The 20,283-nt window shown below is 42.1% G+C and overlaps 1 protein-coding gene across 1 annotated transcript in view; it reads left to right on the forward strand.

Annotated features, from left to right (window-relative positions):
- The window catches only part of EBF1 (EBF transcription factor 1), a 385,610-nt gene extending 371,004 nt beyond the window's left edge, over nucleotides 1-14,606 (forward strand). Inside the window, exons 15-16 of the mRNA XM_014786137.2 lie at nucleotides 3,224-3,418; nucleotides 12,251-14,606. Coding sequence (XP_014641623.1) covers nucleotides 3,224-3,418; nucleotides 12,251-12,282 — 227 coding nt within the window. The 3' untranslated portion in view covers nucleotides 12,283-14,606. The remainder of the gene's footprint in view (nucleotides 1-3,223; nucleotides 3,419-12,250) is intronic.
- The last annotated feature ends 5,677 nt before the right edge of the window (nucleotides 14,607-20,283 follow it).

Genomic DNA, 20,283 nt, shown 5'->3' on the forward strand with positions numbered 1-20,283 from the left:
GGCTGTTTCTCTACAATCTCTTGATCTCTCTCTGAGGATTTTTACACAGATAGCCAAGTTCATCTTGGACAGTGTGGGTGACTCTTGCATTGTGTGAAATGTGGCCAAACTCTTAGACATTTGTGGAATGACAGAAGATAAAGAACTTAATGTTGTTAAATGAAAGAATATTCACGATTTTTAAAAAAAAGAATGTTGGCTAAAAAAACTGAAAATTATGCTGTTTCAAGTAGTGGAAATGTGAAGTGTGCTAGTCTTTTCAAAAAGGAAAGATCACTCTTGGCCTTTGAGAGGAGTTATTCCTGAAAGTAATACTTAGGGACTTTTTCTTTCTGGGTAAGTTTTTATGCTCAGCGTGTGCTAAATTTTATATTTCTACTTTATTTGTTTGGAATCAGCAGCTTGTTGAACATTTAAAATTCCCCCCGGGGCCGGCCCAGTGGTGTAGTGGTTAAGTTCAAGTGCTCCGCTTTGGCAACCTGGGGTTCACGGGTTCAGATCCCGCCTGCAGACCTACACACCACTCATCAAGCCATGCTGTGGCAGCGTCTCACATACAAAATAGAGGAAGACTGGCACAGATGTTAGCTCAGGGCCAATCTTCCTCACCAAAAATAAATAAATAAATAAATAAAAAATAATAAAATAAAATAAAATTCCCCCAAATAATCTGCATACATTGTCAGTGTCTGTCTGCTAAAGAGTCAACATTTGGGGCCAGTTTCACATTAGATTTTGATTCATCAAAAGAGTGTTTCTCATAGATCTATCATTTCAGTGTTCTCCCATCTACTTAATCAGAAAATGTTTCAATCATGACCTGAAAATTAAAAGGTGGCATTCTTAATTAAATCAATAAACTAATTGCTATATGGTAGCAATTCAATTTAGGGGCTTGGATTGTTCTGTCTTCCCAAGCCTGTGCAGACACCCAGCAACTTCAGCCTGAGATTGCATCTGTCAGACTGTGAAACTTCGAACATTTAATTTCCATTAATTGATTTCCTCAGTGCTCACAAATATAGCATTAAATTCTCAAATAGGCTCTCAGATGGGACGGTTTTATCTGCATAAATGCAAATAAAACAATAAACACAAAGCCCAGCTGATTTGAATTTTTGCCTCCATAATATTTAATTATTCATAAACCACTCATGTTGAAAAATTCTGAACAGAATAAAAAATAAAATAAGACATTCCACTGGTGAGCACACTTTCTGGTGTGGTGGCTGATAACTAATAATGTTATAACAAATGGAACTGCTTGACTATATTTCACCCCTTTCTCTGTTCACCACCCCCCTCCAAACTCCCCGCCTCTAAATACACATAATGATCGCATTTGCCAACGAGATTAATTGCCTTCCTCAGTGAACCAGCAGGATTTCAAGTCTAGGAATATTTAAAAATCAAACCTCCAGTGCAGGAGTTTTGCAATTTAAATGGGTGTTCTTATTGAGCGTATTTTCACATTTACAAATCCTAAGAGATGTATAAAAATGCTGGCTTCATTAAAAGAAAAAGTACAGTTTAGAAAATGTGTGTGAAAACTCTGAGGATGGCGGCTCTGTGTTCTGCTCCATAAAGCATCCGGTGCGTTTGGATTGTGTCATGCTCAGGGCTGATGACAAGGGGTTGTCCTCTCCACTCCCCCATGGCACTTGCTGCCTATGACAGAGTTGATTCCCACTTCCCTAACTTTCCAGAGCCAGCAGGCCAAGGGTAAGGCCACCGAAACAGCAGTTTGGACTCTGGTGGGCTGATGGGAAGGGGGCCTTTTCCCCTGGCAATCCATTTCCTTTGCAGGGTAGTGTAGTGGAAAGAGCATTGAATTTGGGTTTGGCTCCTGGCTTCACCACATTCTAGCGATGGCCCTTGGGCATGCCACTTAACTGCTTTCTGAGTCTCAGCTTGCTCGATTTGATGAGGTGTAAAAAGGTTGTAGTAGGCCCCATAGCCTATGACATAAGGTGAAAAGGACATGAAGATTCTTGTGAATGATAAAGCAATATATAATGTTTATTACAAAATGTGAAAAACAATACACTAAGGAGGAAGTGCCTGGAATTTGAATTAAGTGCCTGAAAATCATTGGACAGGATTCATATTTTTCCCCAGGAGATGGAAGAAATAGAAGGTGAGTGTATGGAAGTAGTAGTCTTGAGTGTAGAGGGCTTTTGTGTGTGCAAAATCTGTCTCCTAAAGTAACCATGAGATTATTAACAACTAGCAAATGATGCAGGGCCAGGCTGAGAGGACCTGGTTGGTAGAGAATGTGCATCCACCAAACTCTTTCATGTCCCCAAGCAGCTAGGTTTTCACTGTCTCTGAATTGCCAGAGTTCTCCCATCGTTGATAATCCACATCCCCACTACTCTAAATACACATAATGATCGCATTTGCCAACGAGATTACTACTAGACTGTGAGTATTTACATAAGGCTCCTATCCTACTGCTTATTCGTTCACATTTATGTACAGCTCCATGGGGGATATAAAGAATTTGGAACTTTGACTTGTTGTTTGCATTATCCACAAATGTAGTACCTGGCAGTCTATTTATCCACTTGGCCTCCTACCTGCCTATATCTGTGCTGTGGAGCAGTAAGGAACTGTTAAATCCTTGAGGAATTCCTAGCTTCATGGGGAGAAAAGGGACACATACACACCACCATCTGCCAGTGCCTTAAGTTGGAATCCTGCCATTGTCTTCAATTCGCCCTTCTTCCTCACACCTCTCATTCCATCGGTGACCACACCCTCTCAGGTTGGTCTCCTGTCTCTTGTATCCCCAGTCCCTTTGCTAGAACCTTAGTTTAGGCCCTACCTGGAATGCTTCCCCTGACACCTCCTCCACCTGAAGCCTTCTTTGCTTTTCCTTCCCTGCCTCCGCAGAGTTGGCCATACTCACCTTTGTCACAATTTTGTGCTACTCTATCCGTTATAAAAGCATTTTTGTGTCCTGGCCTGGGATGTCCCAGTGCCTAGCACACTTCCTGGCATATAGTAGGCCCACAATTAACATGTAAAAGATCACCAACAACAAAAGGTAACAGGTGCCAAGTACCAAATGATGAAAGTGGACAAGATCCTGAGAGTTCAGTGAAAGCTCATGCTAGAAGGGCAGCCTGAGCAGGGTGGCCAGTAAAGGTCAGATCTGAGCCACCTTGTCTCAGGATCCTGGGAGAGGCGCTGATTTCTCCTTTCCCATTGCCCCTCTCAGTTGTGCCATCCAGCCCCACCATGGCCTCCTCTACAAGCCTCCCCTCCAACTGCAGCAGCTCCTCGGGCATCTTCTCCTTCTCACCAGCCAACATGGTCTCAGCCGTGAAACAGAAGAGTGCTTTTGCGCCAGTCGTCAGACCCCAGACCTCCCCACCTCCCACCTGCACCAGCACCAATGGGAACAGCCTGCAAGGTAAGCCCCAGGCCCCACCTGGGCCAACTAGATGCCCAGACCTCACCCTCTGAGGGCTGGAAGCACACGCATCATTGCTGCGAGGGGATCAGCCTTGGGCCTTCCTGTTTCTCTCTGCCCTCATCTCCTCTGTTCTTTTGTGTTCACTGTCCTCAGCCCTGCCCCCTGGCCCTGTGCGTCTCTCCTCTGCTAGAGCTGCCTGAGCAGTCCTTTTTCCAACTCCAGCAATTCTGCTCAGGCCCAGGATTTGCTTGAGAACACTGTTTCTGCTCACTAATGCCATCGTTTCTCTTTTCTCCTCTCTCATTCCCTGTGGTTGCCATAATCAGACCAGTCTTTTGTGGACTCCAGCAAGTTCTCCACTGTAGGGTCTCTCCCAGGACTGGCCTTCTCTTGAATTAGGTCACTCAACCTTCCCTTCCTGTCGCCTGTGTCAGAGTGAACGTGTGGGGCTGATAATGGGGAGAGGGTGAGCCATGGCCCAACCAGAGCCCTGAGGTTAGAGCATTGGAGACCAAAGGCCCAAGACTTGCTGCTGGGAACCAGAAACCCCAAAATGCCACTGGAGTATTCTGGTTCATATTAAAATTGTTCAGTTTCATCCTCATCATGGAATATGGAAAATAATAGTCACCAAGAGTTGATGTGATCTTTCTATTCATTGAGAAAAAAATCCTACACTTTTAAAATGGGTCCACCATTTCTTACATTTTTCTTATGTGCTGGCACTGTGTTGTGGTGTTGACCTGTACAACCACATTCATTCCCCCACAGCTGAGTTGTGTTATAGGTTCTCATAGCCCGTACTTTACAGATGAGAAAATTAAAGGTTAGGGAGGTTTTGAAGCTTATGAGGTTCTGTGGCAGAAACTGGCTTCAAACTTGGGCTCAAAAGTTCATCTCCTCTTTCCATCTCCCAAGCACTTTTTTACTCAGAGGAGGTGAAAAGGATGTAACCAGGATTCCTAAGGCAGCTGGCAGGAAAATAAGATCAATAAAATAATCAGCTACCATTTATCAAGCACTGAAGAGTGTGTCAGGCTCTGTGCTAGGCACTGAGCATGCTCTATCTTGTTGAATCCTCACAACGTCCTGATGCAATATGACGACTGTTATGATATCCATCGTACAGATGATGACACTGAAGCATAAGGAGAGTAAATGCCTGCCCATAGGCATAGCCAGTAAATGGCACAGATGAATATAAACCCCAGCAGGGTCTGTGCCCCGAAGCCCCAGTCTACACAGCTCTCACAGTGTCTTCCTTCAGTGGCGGGTACGCCCGTCTTCACTGATGGAGGTCAGCCATGGAGGTTGGGAGGGGTCAGGAGGGCAGCATACCCATCTGGGATTTCTCAGCTCTGTTTCTTATGTGTATGTATATGTATATGTATTTATACTTATATACACATGCACTCTGCACTGGACACTTTACATTGATGTAAGCTTATATCGATTCTCCCAAAGACCCTATGAGGCAGTACTATGCCCATTGTATAGATGGGGAAAGTAAGGCCCAGTTTGCTCAAAGTCACACAGCTAGTAATGATGGAGCCAAAATCGAACCCAAACATGTGACTCCAGAACCTGAGCTCCTAATCACTATGCCTTTCTGACTCCAGGAGGGAGTCAGACCATTCCTCAGAAACCTGCTGGCAAATCTGCCCAGCACAGCCAAAGTCCATGCGCACATAGCACGCCCATGTGCCTCCGCTGACATACACTGGCAAAGCCATCTTCTTAACGGAAGAGGAAGATAGCTGACTGAGGAACTCCCTTTCAGGCAGTATTGTTGATGATAGGAAATGCCACCCCCACAAAAGGGAGCCACCCATTCATGCAAGTCTGACTCTTTTTCAACTAAAAATAATGCTTTGTCACTGCCAGTACACCTCCACCTGGCAAACAAGGGATGTAATGCTTAAGGGAGCATAATTTATAATGGCTGTAAATAAGGATAAAACATATGGAAAGCAGAAATCTGCCGATCACAGCCCTTGTTAAACATAGATTTGACATCAGGAACAAGGTATAATGGGATTTGTAATCAACTACGGAGGGGTGGTGCTTGAGAAGAAAAGGCCCACGGTGCTTGGAAGGTCAACAGCTGTATCACCGGCCAACAGTGACTTCAGTGGGCAGCCCTTCGGCGAGGCTAAGTGTCTTTTCATGCCATATGGACCAAGGAGGGAGCTGGAAGGAACTGAAAATAGGGACTTGGCCTAGATTTTAGAGCCTCCTGGATTTAGGGACCATCTGGTGGTGTAGGAGCATGTGTGTTTAAGTAATGATGCAATGGCTTCAAGACAGGGACACATTCATTTGTCACCCCCAGCATGTTTCTAACCCAAGTGTGCACTGATTCCAAAACTACAGAGACTGTTCCCCCTCTTCTGATTAGCAGCCGAGTCTCTATCTCTCCGTCACATTTCTGATACACAGCTGCACAGCGTGGAGGGCTTGAGGTGTAACTCAGGGACACACTTTGTCCTGGATTTGCTATTGTGGACGACACTGCCCTTTCCTTATGATTGAGCCTGTGTACAGGAGATTCTTTCTGGACTTCCCCTACCCCATTCTTTCTGGACTTTTCCCTACCCCATGTTCTGACTCTTAAGCTTGATTAAAAAGAAAAAAGAGGGAGGTTTATTTTTCCAATACTGCGATGTACCAAACGTCCCTCCTTTTGGGGGATGGCAGTGGAGGAGGTGTGAGTAGAGAAATTAAAGTCATATTAACTGCACCATCTTCCTTTGAGCTGTCCTTCTTCCCACCCGCTCACCACACTTGGCAGGCAGGGCCCACATGCCCGGAATTGCACCTTGATCCTCTGCACACAATCCCTGCAGCCTTGGATGGGCTACACCATTGTTTTTAGGGAGCTCCTGCTTGGGGCTCAGAGTCTCCCTGAGAAAAATGGCATTCTGACAATGGGCTCCTAGACCTGTAACTGAAGAATTACTTCATCTTTAGCTTTCTAAACTCCACTTTTTCTATTAAAAAAGGACCTGGGTGGGTTATAGAATTAGGGGTAAGAATTCTGAGTATTTCATTCCCTCTTCTCCTTTGCATTGTTACAGTAACACCTACTTCATTTGGACCCATCTAGTTCAGAATTGGGATCATTAAGACAGGGCAAGTGACGAAGGACGACTTGGTTAAGCAGATTGACCATATAAACAGGATTAGAGGTGACACATTTAGGCTGTTTAAGTGTTTTAAAGGCCTATTTACCTCTACCACTCTGCTAATTGTACATCATTCTGTTTTTTTTCAAGCCTTAAAAGATCGTTAAAGGTCTTTCCCCAGCAGCCCTTTCTTAGCCTCCTCTAGTGACTGCATGCATGTTTGTTCCCCAACAAATACGCACTACCCTCTCACATGATGGTGATGACGATGGTCACAGCCACTAACGTGGGAGGGCTTGTTTCTAGCCCCGCTTCTGCATTATCTCCTGTATTCCTCTCAACCACCCTTTGATGTAAAGGCTATTTATTGTCCCCATTTTACAGATGCAGAAACTGAGACTTAGAGGCAAGATGGCTCATCCAGAGTTACACAGTGAGCAAATAAGGGGAGTCTTGCATTAAAACCCAGGCAGACTGACTGCCACATAGGCCCCAATGCCATATGGCCATACTATATTCAAGCCACTGGGTTAGGCGCATGTGGACTACAAAATCCTAACCTTACCAACTTTCCCTGTATTAGGGAAAACATGAGCACAGTAAAGAAAGCAGATCTGTCTGGGAGAGGCTGGCACCCAGCTATGGAAGTTCAGAGGAGGGAAAGACTAGGGAGAATTCAGAAGAGCTTCATGGAGAAGGTTGCATTTGAACTGGGCCTTGGATGAAGGGCAAATCGGATTCGAGCACAGGGAGATGGGGAAGGGGGCATTTTAAGCAGGATTAGGATACCCTGAGCCAAAGAGTGATGTGCAATACCCAGTAAGCTGCTCAGTACCCTGGAGCATTGGCACCAAGAAGCAGGGAGGAGGTTGAACAAGGAAGTCATCAGCTCCATTCTTTCCATATATTTTATAGTTCTCAATTTCTACTGTGATTCCAACTGGCTTTCTATCCCAGGTAGATAAAACCTAGGACAATTTGCCATATGTCTGAGAATTTTTTTTTAGGACAAAGCAAGTCTTATCTCAGCACTTCTGGAATCTTACCAGATGTTCTGTTAAAAAAAATTGAAATGTTGTAGTCAAACAAATCTAGAAAATCGTGCTTACTGAATCACTGTCTTGTAGATCCACAATGCACCTGAGTCTATTAAAGGCACTGAGACATCCTGCAGTTAAACAAAAAAGACTCTTCCATTTAGTTTTCTAAACTTATTTGCCCACAGAACCCTTTTCCAAATGTTAAGACCAATGAACATCCCATGAAAACTTTGGAAAATGCAGCTGTATTTTGAATGTAAGCAGAAATCTTCTTCCATTCTTATCTAGATAAAGCCATTGATAAATCCTGTTCCTAGGTTCCCCAGGTGTGTCTATTTTCTTTTTTTTTTTTTTTTGTGAGGAAGATCAGCCCTGAGCTAACATCCATGCTAATCCTCCTCTTTTTGCTGAGGAAGACCGGCTCTGAGCTAGCATCTATTGCCAATCCCCCTCCTTTTTGTTCTCCCCAAAACCCCAGTAGATAGCTGTATGTCATAGCTGCACATCCTCCTAGTTGCTGCATGCGGGACACGGCCCCAGCATAGCCGGAGAAGCGGTGCGTTGGTGCCTGCCTGGGATCTGAACCCGGGCCGCCAGTAGCGGAGCGCGAGCACCTAACCGCCAAGCCACAGGACCAGCGCCTGTGTCTGTTTTCTAAGTCAAAGACTTGAGACACCAACTATGCTCAGCCATTGTCCTGGAGACATCCTCTGCCTTCTAAAGCTTATACCCTCTAGGGCATGGGTTCTAAGCAATTTCAGGCCTCAGAGGACATCATTAATCAACAGAGAAGCAGCCCCAAGAAGGCTGTCAGCATGCCATTGGATCTACCCTCAATGTGGTGATTTTAAACCCCAACCATGTGCCGTTCAGTCTCTGCAGTGAAAAATTAAAAACAAAAGTCCAGAGTGATTTCACAAAAATTGTACCCACATACTGATTTTTGTCTTTCCCCACTTTGTTGAAGCTCTGGTTGGCTGGCCCCACCTGACTCTAGATATCATGCAGTCTGGTAGCGAGTCTCGTGGAATTGTCTTTTGCTTGATGCACATGTTCAGTTTGTGCAAGATCTTCCCCCTGTTCTGTTTCTGATTAGCTCATAATTATTACACATATGGTGGTTCGCGAAAGACCACATGCCACCCTCTCACTCCAAACTCTCCCAGCGCCGCAACACTTTCCATTTTCTCTTTGTTCTTATCAAAATTGGAAACCATACTAAAACATGCATTGCCTTTCAAACTAATAGTTTTCTGAGCTTCTGTCAGAGAATGTGATCACCCAGCTGCGGGGGAAAATGGCAGAGCCACCTCGATCTTGTGATGTCTTGGCACATGTTGCTCTCTGAGAGCGTCATGTTCTCATGGAAATCTTCATGGGCTCCACTTGGGCAAGTCAGTGTGCCAGTGGCATTTCTGGAACATTCCAAGCCTCAAACACCCATCTCTCTCACCCACATTAAGTAATCTTGAGGATTGCAGCACAGATACAAGAAAAACATCTCCTAACAACCCGGGAGCTTCCCTGCAGTTACGCAGTGAGGTTTCTTTATTAAAAAGGCCTCTTTGGAGGTCTCTAAGCTCAGAAGCCACAATTGGGGATTTTTTTCCCAAAATTTGCTCATCAGAAAGGGTTGTGCATCTGGAGTTTAGGAAGTCACGGATGAGATTTACAGAGCTGTAACCCCCTGATGTATGCAAAATTCGCGGTGAAGGTATGTGTGGGCCTTCTTCTGGAGAGAGGTGCCATGACTTCCATTAGACTCTTGGAGAAGTCTGAGGGCCAGCGAGGGGAAGGTAGGAAAGTGTGCAGACCCGTGCCACCTCCTAGATACCCTTAGATATTTTTGTTTGTTTCTGTTTTTAATTTTAATTATTTGCTAACATGAATAAACTGGGCATTTCGTCTTTTTAAAAAGCCACATCTCCGCCCTCTTATGAAATGCTGCAGAAGATCTGGTGGCTGTGAGAGGCCTTCCTGCACAGCAGCATTTGGGGGGGGGGGGCTGAGTTGTTTCCTACTCTAAAGAAGGCATGCCCTTGGCAGAGGCACCTCAGTCCCCACCCAGGGCACTTCCCTCACGTATGTTCCCAGCCTGGGCTCTCAGCGTGCTGGAGTTTGCAACCCCTGTATTCCAGATAAAGAAGGGCTGTTAGCTACAGACTGGCACATCAGTTAGCTTTGATTTAACAACTTTTAATCTGGCCCTAGTGGAGGTTTAATCTAATTAATCTAACACATTTTTCAGGTACCAAAACACTGCTTAGATCTTTTTTTTTTTTATTGTTGAGGTCACATTGGTTTATAACATTATATAAATTTCAGGTGTGCATCATTATGTTTCCACCTCTGTATAGACTGTATCGTGTTCACTACCATAAGTCTAGTTGCCTTTTTTTTTTGTAAATTCTGGCCATCCAAATGGGATGTTTTCAGGGCCCAACTGATAAATTTCAGCTAAATTAGCAGGAAGTTTGTCAGTTTTTTACTTTGCTTTGTATCCTATTGACACTGCCTGATTATCTGGCTGTGCTATAGGGGCCTGCCCTTTAATGCCAGGCACACAGTAGATTTTGGTGGAAGGCAAAAGTGGATTTGCTTCTTTTGCTAGAGGCTTAGAACTCCCACAGCAAGCCCTGCTTTAATAAGGGTGCCTGGACCCCCCTCCAGCCCGGATGAGAAGATCCTTAGGGAGGCAGAGGCATGCTAAGCTGTCACACTGCAAAGACTCTCTACCCTTCTTGCCTTTGGAGCTACAGAATATTCAATTCTCAAGTTAAGGCTTGGATTGAAATACCAAGCTCCCCATTTCAGTCAAATCTAGGGCTCACTTGAATCTTAGGGGGACTTCATTTCCAGCTGATCCCAAATCTTTGGGGGTTTAGGTTGGTCTGCATTTGGCAAGAGACACTTCCTGTTTCTAAGAAAAATGGCTTATGAGAGCTTACGAAAAGGACTCCAGGAGCGTTTGGACTGCAAAACGCCTCTTGCAAAACAACATTTGGATGATTTACGTGTAAATGAATCAGAAACATGTGGATTAAATTTCCTTGTGAATACAGATGGGTTTAAAAATTAACGGAAAAAGTGTTTGGCAAAATGTTTTTTTTTTTCAATTGAATCTAAAATGTCAGGGGTGGGGGAGGGGAAGCAAGAGGGATGTGGGGGCCACAGGGCTCAGAGCCTCACTTAGCCTCCCTGGGTCTACTGCAGGATTTGTGGTACTTGGGGTTCGCTTAAAAAAAAAGGCACATTCTTCCAGACATGAGATTTGAGAAACGAAGAGGGCCACTTCGTAGATGCAGTCATCACTGACAAGAACATTAATTTAAATTTAGAATTGCCAATAAAAAGAAAGCAATGACTTTCTCTCTCTGCCTGACAAGACGCTAAGCCATCATTGGGAGTCAAAGATGGCTGCCTCTCGCTTCTAATGTAAGCTTCACTCTCATCTCGACATATTTCAAAGTTGCCACACTGTTGCAGTTTTCTTACAGACGTCCCTTTATTCCTCACACCCATCATATGAAGTGTGCCGTATGAGATCGTGCCTATTTAATGTAAGAGGAAACACAGCCCTGGGAAGTTAAACAATCAACACAAGGTCACAGAGCTAGTGTAGCAGCAGAAGGGATGGGTTGGAAATAATAACAGCTAATCTCTATTAGGTCTTTCCTAGGAGCTGAACCCAGGCCAAGCACTTCACATATGTTATTTTATTTAAATCTCCAACAACCCTAACAATATCACAGCCCTTGCAAATACCAATTAACTGCATTTTCTAGCTGAGAAGGCAGAGATCCAAGGAGACAAGTAACTACTCTGGGGCACATACTCAGTAAGCAAGAAGGCAGAGATGGCATGCTGGCCTATAGGATTCCGTGCTCTTGTAAATACTTCTGTGTGTGGCCTCCTAACTGTGAACACTTTGAGATATTTTTCATTGCCCCAAAGAGCCTTCCCTTTCCCAGGATCTCACCCCAGCTTTTCTAGGCTATAATTTTCTAGGGAGATGGTCAGACCATTCCAGAAACCTTGAGTGAAGCAGTTGTAAAGAAGACATCCTGCATTTGTATGCAAACTGCCTCCTCTATACCTTCTCCCAACTTTATATGCCCAGTGAACAGTGCCTGCTGGGGCTGGCGTTTCCTTCTCCCAGGCGTGAGGATTGAAATGAAAGCGCTCGGATTGCTGCTCTGGTACTCAGTCTTCCTGCTAATACAGAGCACAGAGTGAGCCAGGGTTTTTTGTAGAAATTGCTGGCAGTTGGGATGGACCAGTTTTTTGAAAGTGAAGGAGAGAGGAAGAAAGAGTGACAAATTGAAAATTTTCACTATTTGCAAGGTTTGGGGCCGCAGCTTTCCCAGCGGTATTCAAACTATGCAACTTTCCAGTTATGTTTTAAAATTGAAATCAGATTTGGAGGGATGTTTAGGATCTTCTGTTCTGTTAAAAACATATACACACAAATGATATATTATCATTCTTAATAAAGTACATGTATGTTTTATAACAAGCACTCATTCCAGGGAAGATGAGAGCACATTTGTGGCTAATATTCAACCATCATAGTGGTGTGTGGGTGTTTTTTTCCGTCTTTTTTTTTTCCCCCTCAGTGAGAAGTTTGGATGCAAAACCATTGACTTTGTCTTTTCTTTCCACAGCGATATCTGGCATGATTGTTCCTCCCATGTGAAAGAATTGCCTTGAAGAATTTTATTAATGAAGAGGTTGGATTCTGCTACAGAGAGTAATCTGATACAAGTCCCAGAGTGGAACTTTTAACTCAGGCCTTTTTAAGAGGAATCACAATAACTGCAGATTTTTAAACAAACAATATCACCGACCTTGCAAATACTGAAATTGGAAGGGATCTGCAAGTGCAGGGTGTTGGTTAAAGTTGTACCTCCCAAGTATTTGGGGGATATATTTATTCTGTGTTGATAAAAGCAAATCCACTTTTTCTTTTTTTTTTTTTAAGCTTAACTCTGCAATCATTTGTCTTTTATAAACCGTAAAGCTGTATACAAGGGACACTATAAATAAGACTCCATGTTTTAATTTATGATGTTTTTAAAGCTGTGTAAAGGGAGAATGAAGTGGTGATATTTACAAAAAAGTTTAAAAAGAAAAAAAAAGCTTGTATGGGACAGAATAGGAATGCCAGTTAGATTTTTTAGAAAACTAAGGGTCGGCTTTTGCGCCTTAAAGCATATCAAATTGTAGTTAGCTCAGACAGTGCATTTTCAATATCTAACTTAACATGCCATCCCTTAGCAGTGCAAGCTTATTTATCTCTTTCGTATTGTTGTCTTAAGTAACTGTGTAAATAAATACAGGCTGGAAAGTTAAAAAGTGATGTAAGCGATCACGTTTTTCCCTTCTACTCAAAAATCCAGTGCCTCTAGACAGATTGTTAAAACTGCATATTTAAACCTGATATCATTCTCTCTTTTACTTATGTCAACTTCTTCTGAAGCCTAAGGCCAATTGAGAGCTTGGTGGCACACATAAGTGTGAGAATCTCCTTTGAGACTTCATGGAACAGGGTCCAGGCACAGAATTCCACATTATGCCCTCCAGGTATCAAGCCAAAATCCCACTTACACTCCGCCCTTTACAGGTTCAGAGTTTACTCATCCTAAACACTGACGTCACACCAATCCTCCAAAAGCTGACAAAAGCAACCTGGCAGGTATTCCCGATTTCCCACTCAGAGACAGCGCCTCGATCATTTGTCGACCCTTACATTGTAACATCATCGATTAAAGCGACAGGTTAAGTGCTTTGGAATTAAGAGTAAAAGGAAACTGGGAGAAAGGAAAAGGCTGAGACCTCCAAAACAGTTTTCTGTTCTATGGGAATTTTTGCTCTCATTATCTGGGAAGTGTTCTTAAAAATAAGAATTAATAGCAAAGATGCAGCAAAGCTCTGAGGATGCATTTGCCTGATATTTTTTTCTTTGCTGTTGTGTTTTTGTATGTAGTTATAAATACTGTAGATTTTTTGTGATTTTTTGCCAAAGTTGTTGTTCTATTTATACATTTTAATGTCTTAAGACAGTTTTTCAATATCACAAAAAGATTTTACTGCATATTTTGCAATGACAAAAAAAAGCTCACTACCTTTAGCTTGCACATACTTGCAAAGTTAATTAAAAGGCTTTTTGTTTTAAAGGGGATTTTGTAAAATATCCATATAAATAATGTATTTATCTTTGGAATTTGTACATTGCTTTCCCCTTCTTCCTTTCCTCCCACTCCCAGTTTATTTTATTGTGTATGTTTGCTCTGTGACAGTGCGTATTTGTTGGGTCACCTACAGTTGTATTAGCTGTTTCAATGTGATTTTTAAACATTTCATTTATAGTTATTTTTAGTATTGTTTTAAACCATGCTTCAATTTTTTTTATTTCCACCCAAAAGCCATTGTCTATTTTTGTATTATTTGTAAGTTAAGAAGTTTTTTCCAATATATGGCAAAAAAAAATAGTAGCATATTATTCTTGTAGCATTTAGTTCTGTAGATGAAAAAAAAAAATGTATCCTTTGCTTTGGAAGCTTACAAAAAAAACACCCTAATGCTGTTTTACTCTATTAATATGCATGGAATCTCTCCCTTTGGAGTGACGCATTTTGTGCATTAAATTCGGGGGAGAAACTTCATAGAAATCAATGAACATACTTTCTTTCTTAAGTCTGCTTGTATATTTCCTCTGTCTTTCACATCAATATAAACCAGCAGATTGGATGCCTTAACAATGCAAATCATATTCATTTCACTTGTACATTGTAACTGTGCACCCGAACTGTCAGTCATCACTAACATTCTAAGAAACAAGAAAAAGAAAAAAGACAAAAAAAAAAAAAACAAAGAAATGGAAAAGCACAAAAGAACTGTTTTGTTACCTTAAGACAATGTAACTTTTTCTAGTAGAGCAAGAAATTTACAACAATGCTGCAACTGTGCATGCCCCCATATGGATTTTGCAATGGTTTTCACTAGACTGTCAGAGTGTGATTTTTATGGGTTGGGGCGGGTGGGGGAGGGGAGTTTGGGGAGGGAAGGGAGGGGAGGCAAGCTGATTTTTCATGGTGAGAAATAATAATAATGGTGATTAATAATAATAAACTGGAAAATGTAAGCAAGGTGGACGCATTGCTTCTCGGTACTCAGAAAGGTTGTCTGAATTCGTGTGGTAGGCTCTGGCCTGAAGATGTGTACAATTTAAAGCCATATTTTGTCTGGTGAGCCCCGTGACTGTGAAGGAACCGTCAGCCGGTGAGGTGTCCGGCTCAGACCCTGACAACACACGCCACCCATCTGTCAGCCATGTGTAGTGGTTAGAACTTTTCCTGAAAGTAAGTCCAAAGAGCCTTTAAAATATGTATAATTTGTGTTTTGTTTCCTCTATTTATATTGATTAGATGAAAAGATGTTCTGGCCTTCTGACCCTCTTTCTTTTACACAAAACTTTTACAAGTAAAAGATATTCCCCTAAATACAGAATATGGCTTTAAGAAGAAAATGAAATAGAGAATTAAGATTTCAGTGTTGGGGGAAAAATACAGCTTCTGGATGACTGGATTGCATAACATGCCCTGGCCTCACATTGTACTAGGATGCAGCGTAATGAAGTCATCTCTCAATCTACTAACCTTTCACCTTCTTATCAAACTTTTTGACTAGACACACACTGTACAGTTCAATTGTTAGAGAACCTAACTACTGTAGAGATTGTTATAATTTTTTTTTTTTTTTTTGCAAAAATTCAAGCTGTAAAAACTTTTCAACTTTCACAATATTTAATTAAAGTTACTTCCTGTCTGTGATGGCAGCTCCTAGTTGTGTATTCATTTCTCTATTTCAGATGATCCAAAGTCCAACATAATATAAAAGGTCTGTGTTTGCAATTACTCAGACCGATGTTGACACCCAGGGAAAAGAAATTAGGGTGGTTCTGGGACACCCACTTTCTTTTTTTGTAAATCCTTGGGGATTTGCTAATCTGGGATGCAAATTGAACACGCACAGCGTACTGCTGCCCTCTGCCGGCAGCATCTGGATGTGCATGTGCCCACACTGGCCCACAGAGGAGCCAAGAACCCCAACTATTTCCCCAGCTGAGCAATGAGATCTGCTTGCAGTGACTGACTTATGAATCCAAGATCTGGCCATTCCAGAACGCCATCATCCGTTCTGCAAGTCTGAACCAAGCTCTTCACATACAGCTGCTAATTAATCCCAGTGAGCCTTCTGGTCAATTAATTATGTGCCCTGGCTCATTGATGAGGAGCCATGTGTGAACTCAGAACCTCCTGTAATCCATAGTTTTAAATACCGTGTGGATAAGACATTTTCTTTCTTGGATAAGACCAAATTTATCTGGAGTGAAATATTCCATAAACAGCCAATAGGTCCATACTCCTGCAAAATTGTTTCACTTTAAGTTCCATCATAATCATAAGTCTTTCCAACTGCATATTCAATGCTTTCCCTACTTTTCCCTACTTTTGCAATTACTGGACATGATAAGGTTAATGATGCTTGTAAAATGCCTTAAAAACTCAGCAAATAGGCCGTAAACCAAGAGAAACTTGCCGGCCAGAACTAATAGGGTGTCACACAACCACTGTCGATCATTTGTGGTGGGCATTGCTGATACAATTTGTTCTGGAATAGAGCCCAGTTTGAGGTAAGGAAAGAGTGTAACAAATAAATTAATAAGTAGAGAATCTACCATCCTTTTCTTAAAAAGGGAATCTATGTTGATCAGTTTGGTCATTCAATACACACTTTAAGAATTCTGTATTAGATGCAGGTCCCTGTATTAGATGCAGAATAACTAGATACTCAAATCCAAGTAATCTAGAAAGGCTAGATGAGACAGGAATGTCACCATGCTCCGCAGAATAGAGCAGACATCCACATCCCTACATACTGGCTTCTACTTTCCTTCAGGTCTGTTTCTTGGAAGCATTCATTTATCCATTCAGTCACTTACACCTTGAAAGTTTACTATGCATCTGGCACCAGGCAAGGCACAGTGGATTCCATAGTGAGCACAGCGACGACACGGTCCTGCCCCCGTGGAGTTTATGGTTGAGTGGGGCAAGCAGACATTAAGCAACTACACAAGTACGTAGTAACAAACCAATAATGGCAATGAAGAAAAGGGTTGAAAACTCTGAAAGTATGTTACAGTGGGATCTGATTTAACCTGAAGGGCTAGGGAAGGTTTCCAGAAAAAGTGACATTTGATCTGAGATGTGAAGGATGAGGTAGCCAGGTGGGGTGGGCACATTAGGCAGAGGGAATGAGGGCAGGTGTGAGGATCTGAGCTTTGGGGGTGGATAAGGTGCATTCAAGAACAGAAAAGCTGTGTGAGTGCAGTATGCAGATATGCAAGATGGCACTGTGGAGCTTGGAAAGTTCAATTCAGAACATGCAGTGAGCGCTACTGTGTGCTTGGCATGTACCAGATGCTAGGATGTACTAGGCAAACCGGTCATAACTCCTGCCTGTAGTGCCTAAGGCACAGCTCATAAACTCACAGCCCCGCATTTGTCTACAGGGGCTATGCGCGTAAAACAGGACGGGGTGAGCTGGGGCAAAAACAGACAGGGAGCGTGTCGCTTGCTCCAGGCAGATGCTCCCACATGGGAATGTGGGCCCGGTGATGCCCATCTTTCATTTTCTAAGGTTGCAAGTATATTGTGGGGAGTTTTTGTTTTTTTGGTGTGAAATTTTCATTTTTTAAATGTCATCTAATCCAAAAATAGTGCTTTCAAAACACTGCATTGGGCAAAGTCCATGAGCTCTAGAATGTCAGTTTGGGACTTCTGCCCAAAAGACAAGTTACTAAAGGAGATGTTTACACAGCCTAATTTGAGAGTCATAGTGACATGTCCTATCCATGGAGGTCAAGGAATGCTGCAAAAGGTGGGCCTGAGTGGTGTGGATAGGAGCTCTCCAAGCAGTGAAGGGAAAGTAGGGCATGGAAAGCCATGGTCAATGCCACTGGAGCTGGCTATATGAGAAAAAAAAATTACTAAAATTAATGGAAAGGAATAGGGATATGAGAAAATGGAATATGTAATTGTGAAAAAATTTCTTATATTTTACAGTAGGCACATTCAATGTAAAATGTATAGATCAGGTGTTTTTTTTAAATCTCCTTTTGCCTTACAGAAAGGCCCTCATGAACAAGTTCATTTTTAAGTAGACTTGCAGAGAAGTAAACTCTTGCCAGCACACCGTGCTCGGGGCCGTGCCCGCCCTAGCATGCTCCAGATCACTCACATTCTCAGGAATGTTGCTCCTGGAATTATTTTCTCTCTCTAACATCATCAACTTCTCCTTCCTCAATATTACTTTCTGATCAGCCCACAAATATGATCCCATCTTAAAGAAAAAAATAATATTTTGACCTCACTTTGCTTTCAATCTGCCCACCTTCTTTCTGCTCTCTTTTATAGCAAATCCTCTCAAAAGAGTTGTCTGTGTCTGTCGTCTTCTCTTCCTCATTTCTATTCTCTTGTTATCCATATTACAATAGATGTTAACCGTAATGATGAATCATGGGGAGTCTTAAACACTGTAAACACGGAAACAAATGTATATTTTAGATGTATCATCCTCGTAGCCACATAGAGAATAAATTGGAGAAAGGCAGAGGAGAAATAGAGAATAATTATGAGGCTATTGCAATGGTCCAGGCAAGAAATGAATAGTTGAACTAGAAGGATGGAAAGGAGGAAAATAGATAGTATTAGAAATATTTAGCATTGTGATTATAGTCAACAATACTGTATCATATACTTCCAAGTTGCTAAGAGACTAGATCTTAATTGTTCTCACCACAAAATGAAATGATAAGTACGTGATGTGATGGAGGTGTCAGCTAACACTATGGTAGTAATCATATTACAGTATGTAAATATTATCAAATCAACATGTTGTGCACCTTAAACTTATACCATGTTATAGGTTAATTATATCTCAATTAAAAATAAAGAAATATTTAGGGGATAGAACTACCAGGATTTGGCGATTGATGCAAGGTGGGGATTGAGGGAGAGGAAAAAGTCAAGATCAACTCAGTGTTCTGACTACAGCAACTGCTATGAAAGAAATGGTTGATTTCTCTCTTTGGGCTGTTTTCCCTGCTATGATGCTCTGATGGAGTTCGATGGTTATATCCTCCCTACTGTTCCCTTTGCTCTCCTTCCCTCTCCCAAGTACGATCTTCTTCTCCAGAGGCTTCTATATTTACATTAGGAATGAAATTCAGTTTCTGGAACTGAAAACATTTTGTTACCTTTTTTTTTAACTTAAGCATCAAGTAGTTTTATCTCTTCTCTCTGGAGAGTTATGCTACAGTGGGACTGATTTTATCTACTTAGCATACTTCTTTTCCCCACTGATTGTAGAATTTCCACATTCTATATTAAGAATGAAAGTTCCAAGCCCTGGAATGAAGCACAGGCCTGAAAGTTGTCTTTCTGCAGGAAATATCTTGCACAGGAAATTATACTATAAGGAGAATCTAGTACTCCACATAGGAGTTGAAAACAAAAAGGAAGGAGTCCCATTAATTTGTTCAATAACATAGATTTGGGTGGGATTCTGCCAGGATAGTAGTGGCCATAAAATGAGGGAAAGCAAGAAGAGATGAATTAGAACCAGGCAGTAGCCATGGCCTTCTCTAACACATTTGTATATTCAAGACATTCTTATTGAGGACCTCCTTTGTGTCAGGCACTGTGCTAAGGTCTGGGGGGTTGATTGTGTCTTAGATAGACCCATTTCCTTCCCTCCTTACTGCCTAAGGAGGATAACAGGTATGAATCAGACAATCAGACACACGTATTTTCACACTGTGATAAATGCTACTGTAACCCTAATACATCTGAGGGAACATGTGGCTCTCTCTCTGCACATGTTCAAGCCCACCTCAACATCCAAAATTAATTTAAAAGGAATTGGATTTCTTATTCAAATCCCTTAAAGGCCATTAAAAAGAACCTACAAAATGGCAATCCCTCTTTAAACTCTCTTTCCTCTAGTACTATCCATTTCCTCACTCCTCACCTTACTCAGACTCCACTTTCCTCAATCTATCTGACAAAAAGTCTATTCCGAGTTTGCATGATTTTTCTTTTTACCTCTCCCTTTTCCCATATCTCTCATTGAATTATTTTCAACTAAGTCTTTTTCCCAAGAAGAAAATCTTTCCTCTTTAGTCGAACTGGGAAAAAGCGAGATATTGGGCTGGTGAAATATGATTCCCTTTGTCAAGTTGTAAGAGAGGTAAGTTCATAAATATTTCCTTGTTAACAATGTTTGACGTCTTACATTTTCAGGGGCAAGAATAGGGAGCATGAGCACATAGAGCAAGAGGCATCGATCTGCTCATGTTTGAGAGAAGACCTGAAGGAGCAGGTGTTAGCCAGGCAAAGCTGGGTGTGGAGTAGAGAGCACTCCAAATGGAGGCAACAGGTCGCCACAGAGTGGAGGACTGCTGCCATTCAATTTTTCCCTACAGAATCCTCTTCCTTCTCGTTCATCTCCTCCTTCTGTCATTTCCTTTTTTTCCTGCTTTCTATCATCATTTCCTTCATCTCTGTCTACACAGCAGTCCTGATCAGTGTCAGGTTCACTGGTAGCTCTTCAAGCAGAGCCATTACTCTAGTTA

This window comes from Ceratotherium simum, chromosome 4 (genome assembly GCF_057802395.1).
Source record: "Ceratotherium simum simum isolate JZ-2026a chromosome 4, ASM5780239v1, whole genome shotgun sequence".
In the NCBI taxonomy this organism is placed as follows: domain Eukaryota; kingdom Metazoa; phylum Chordata; class Mammalia; order Perissodactyla; family Rhinocerotidae; genus Ceratotherium; species Ceratotherium simum.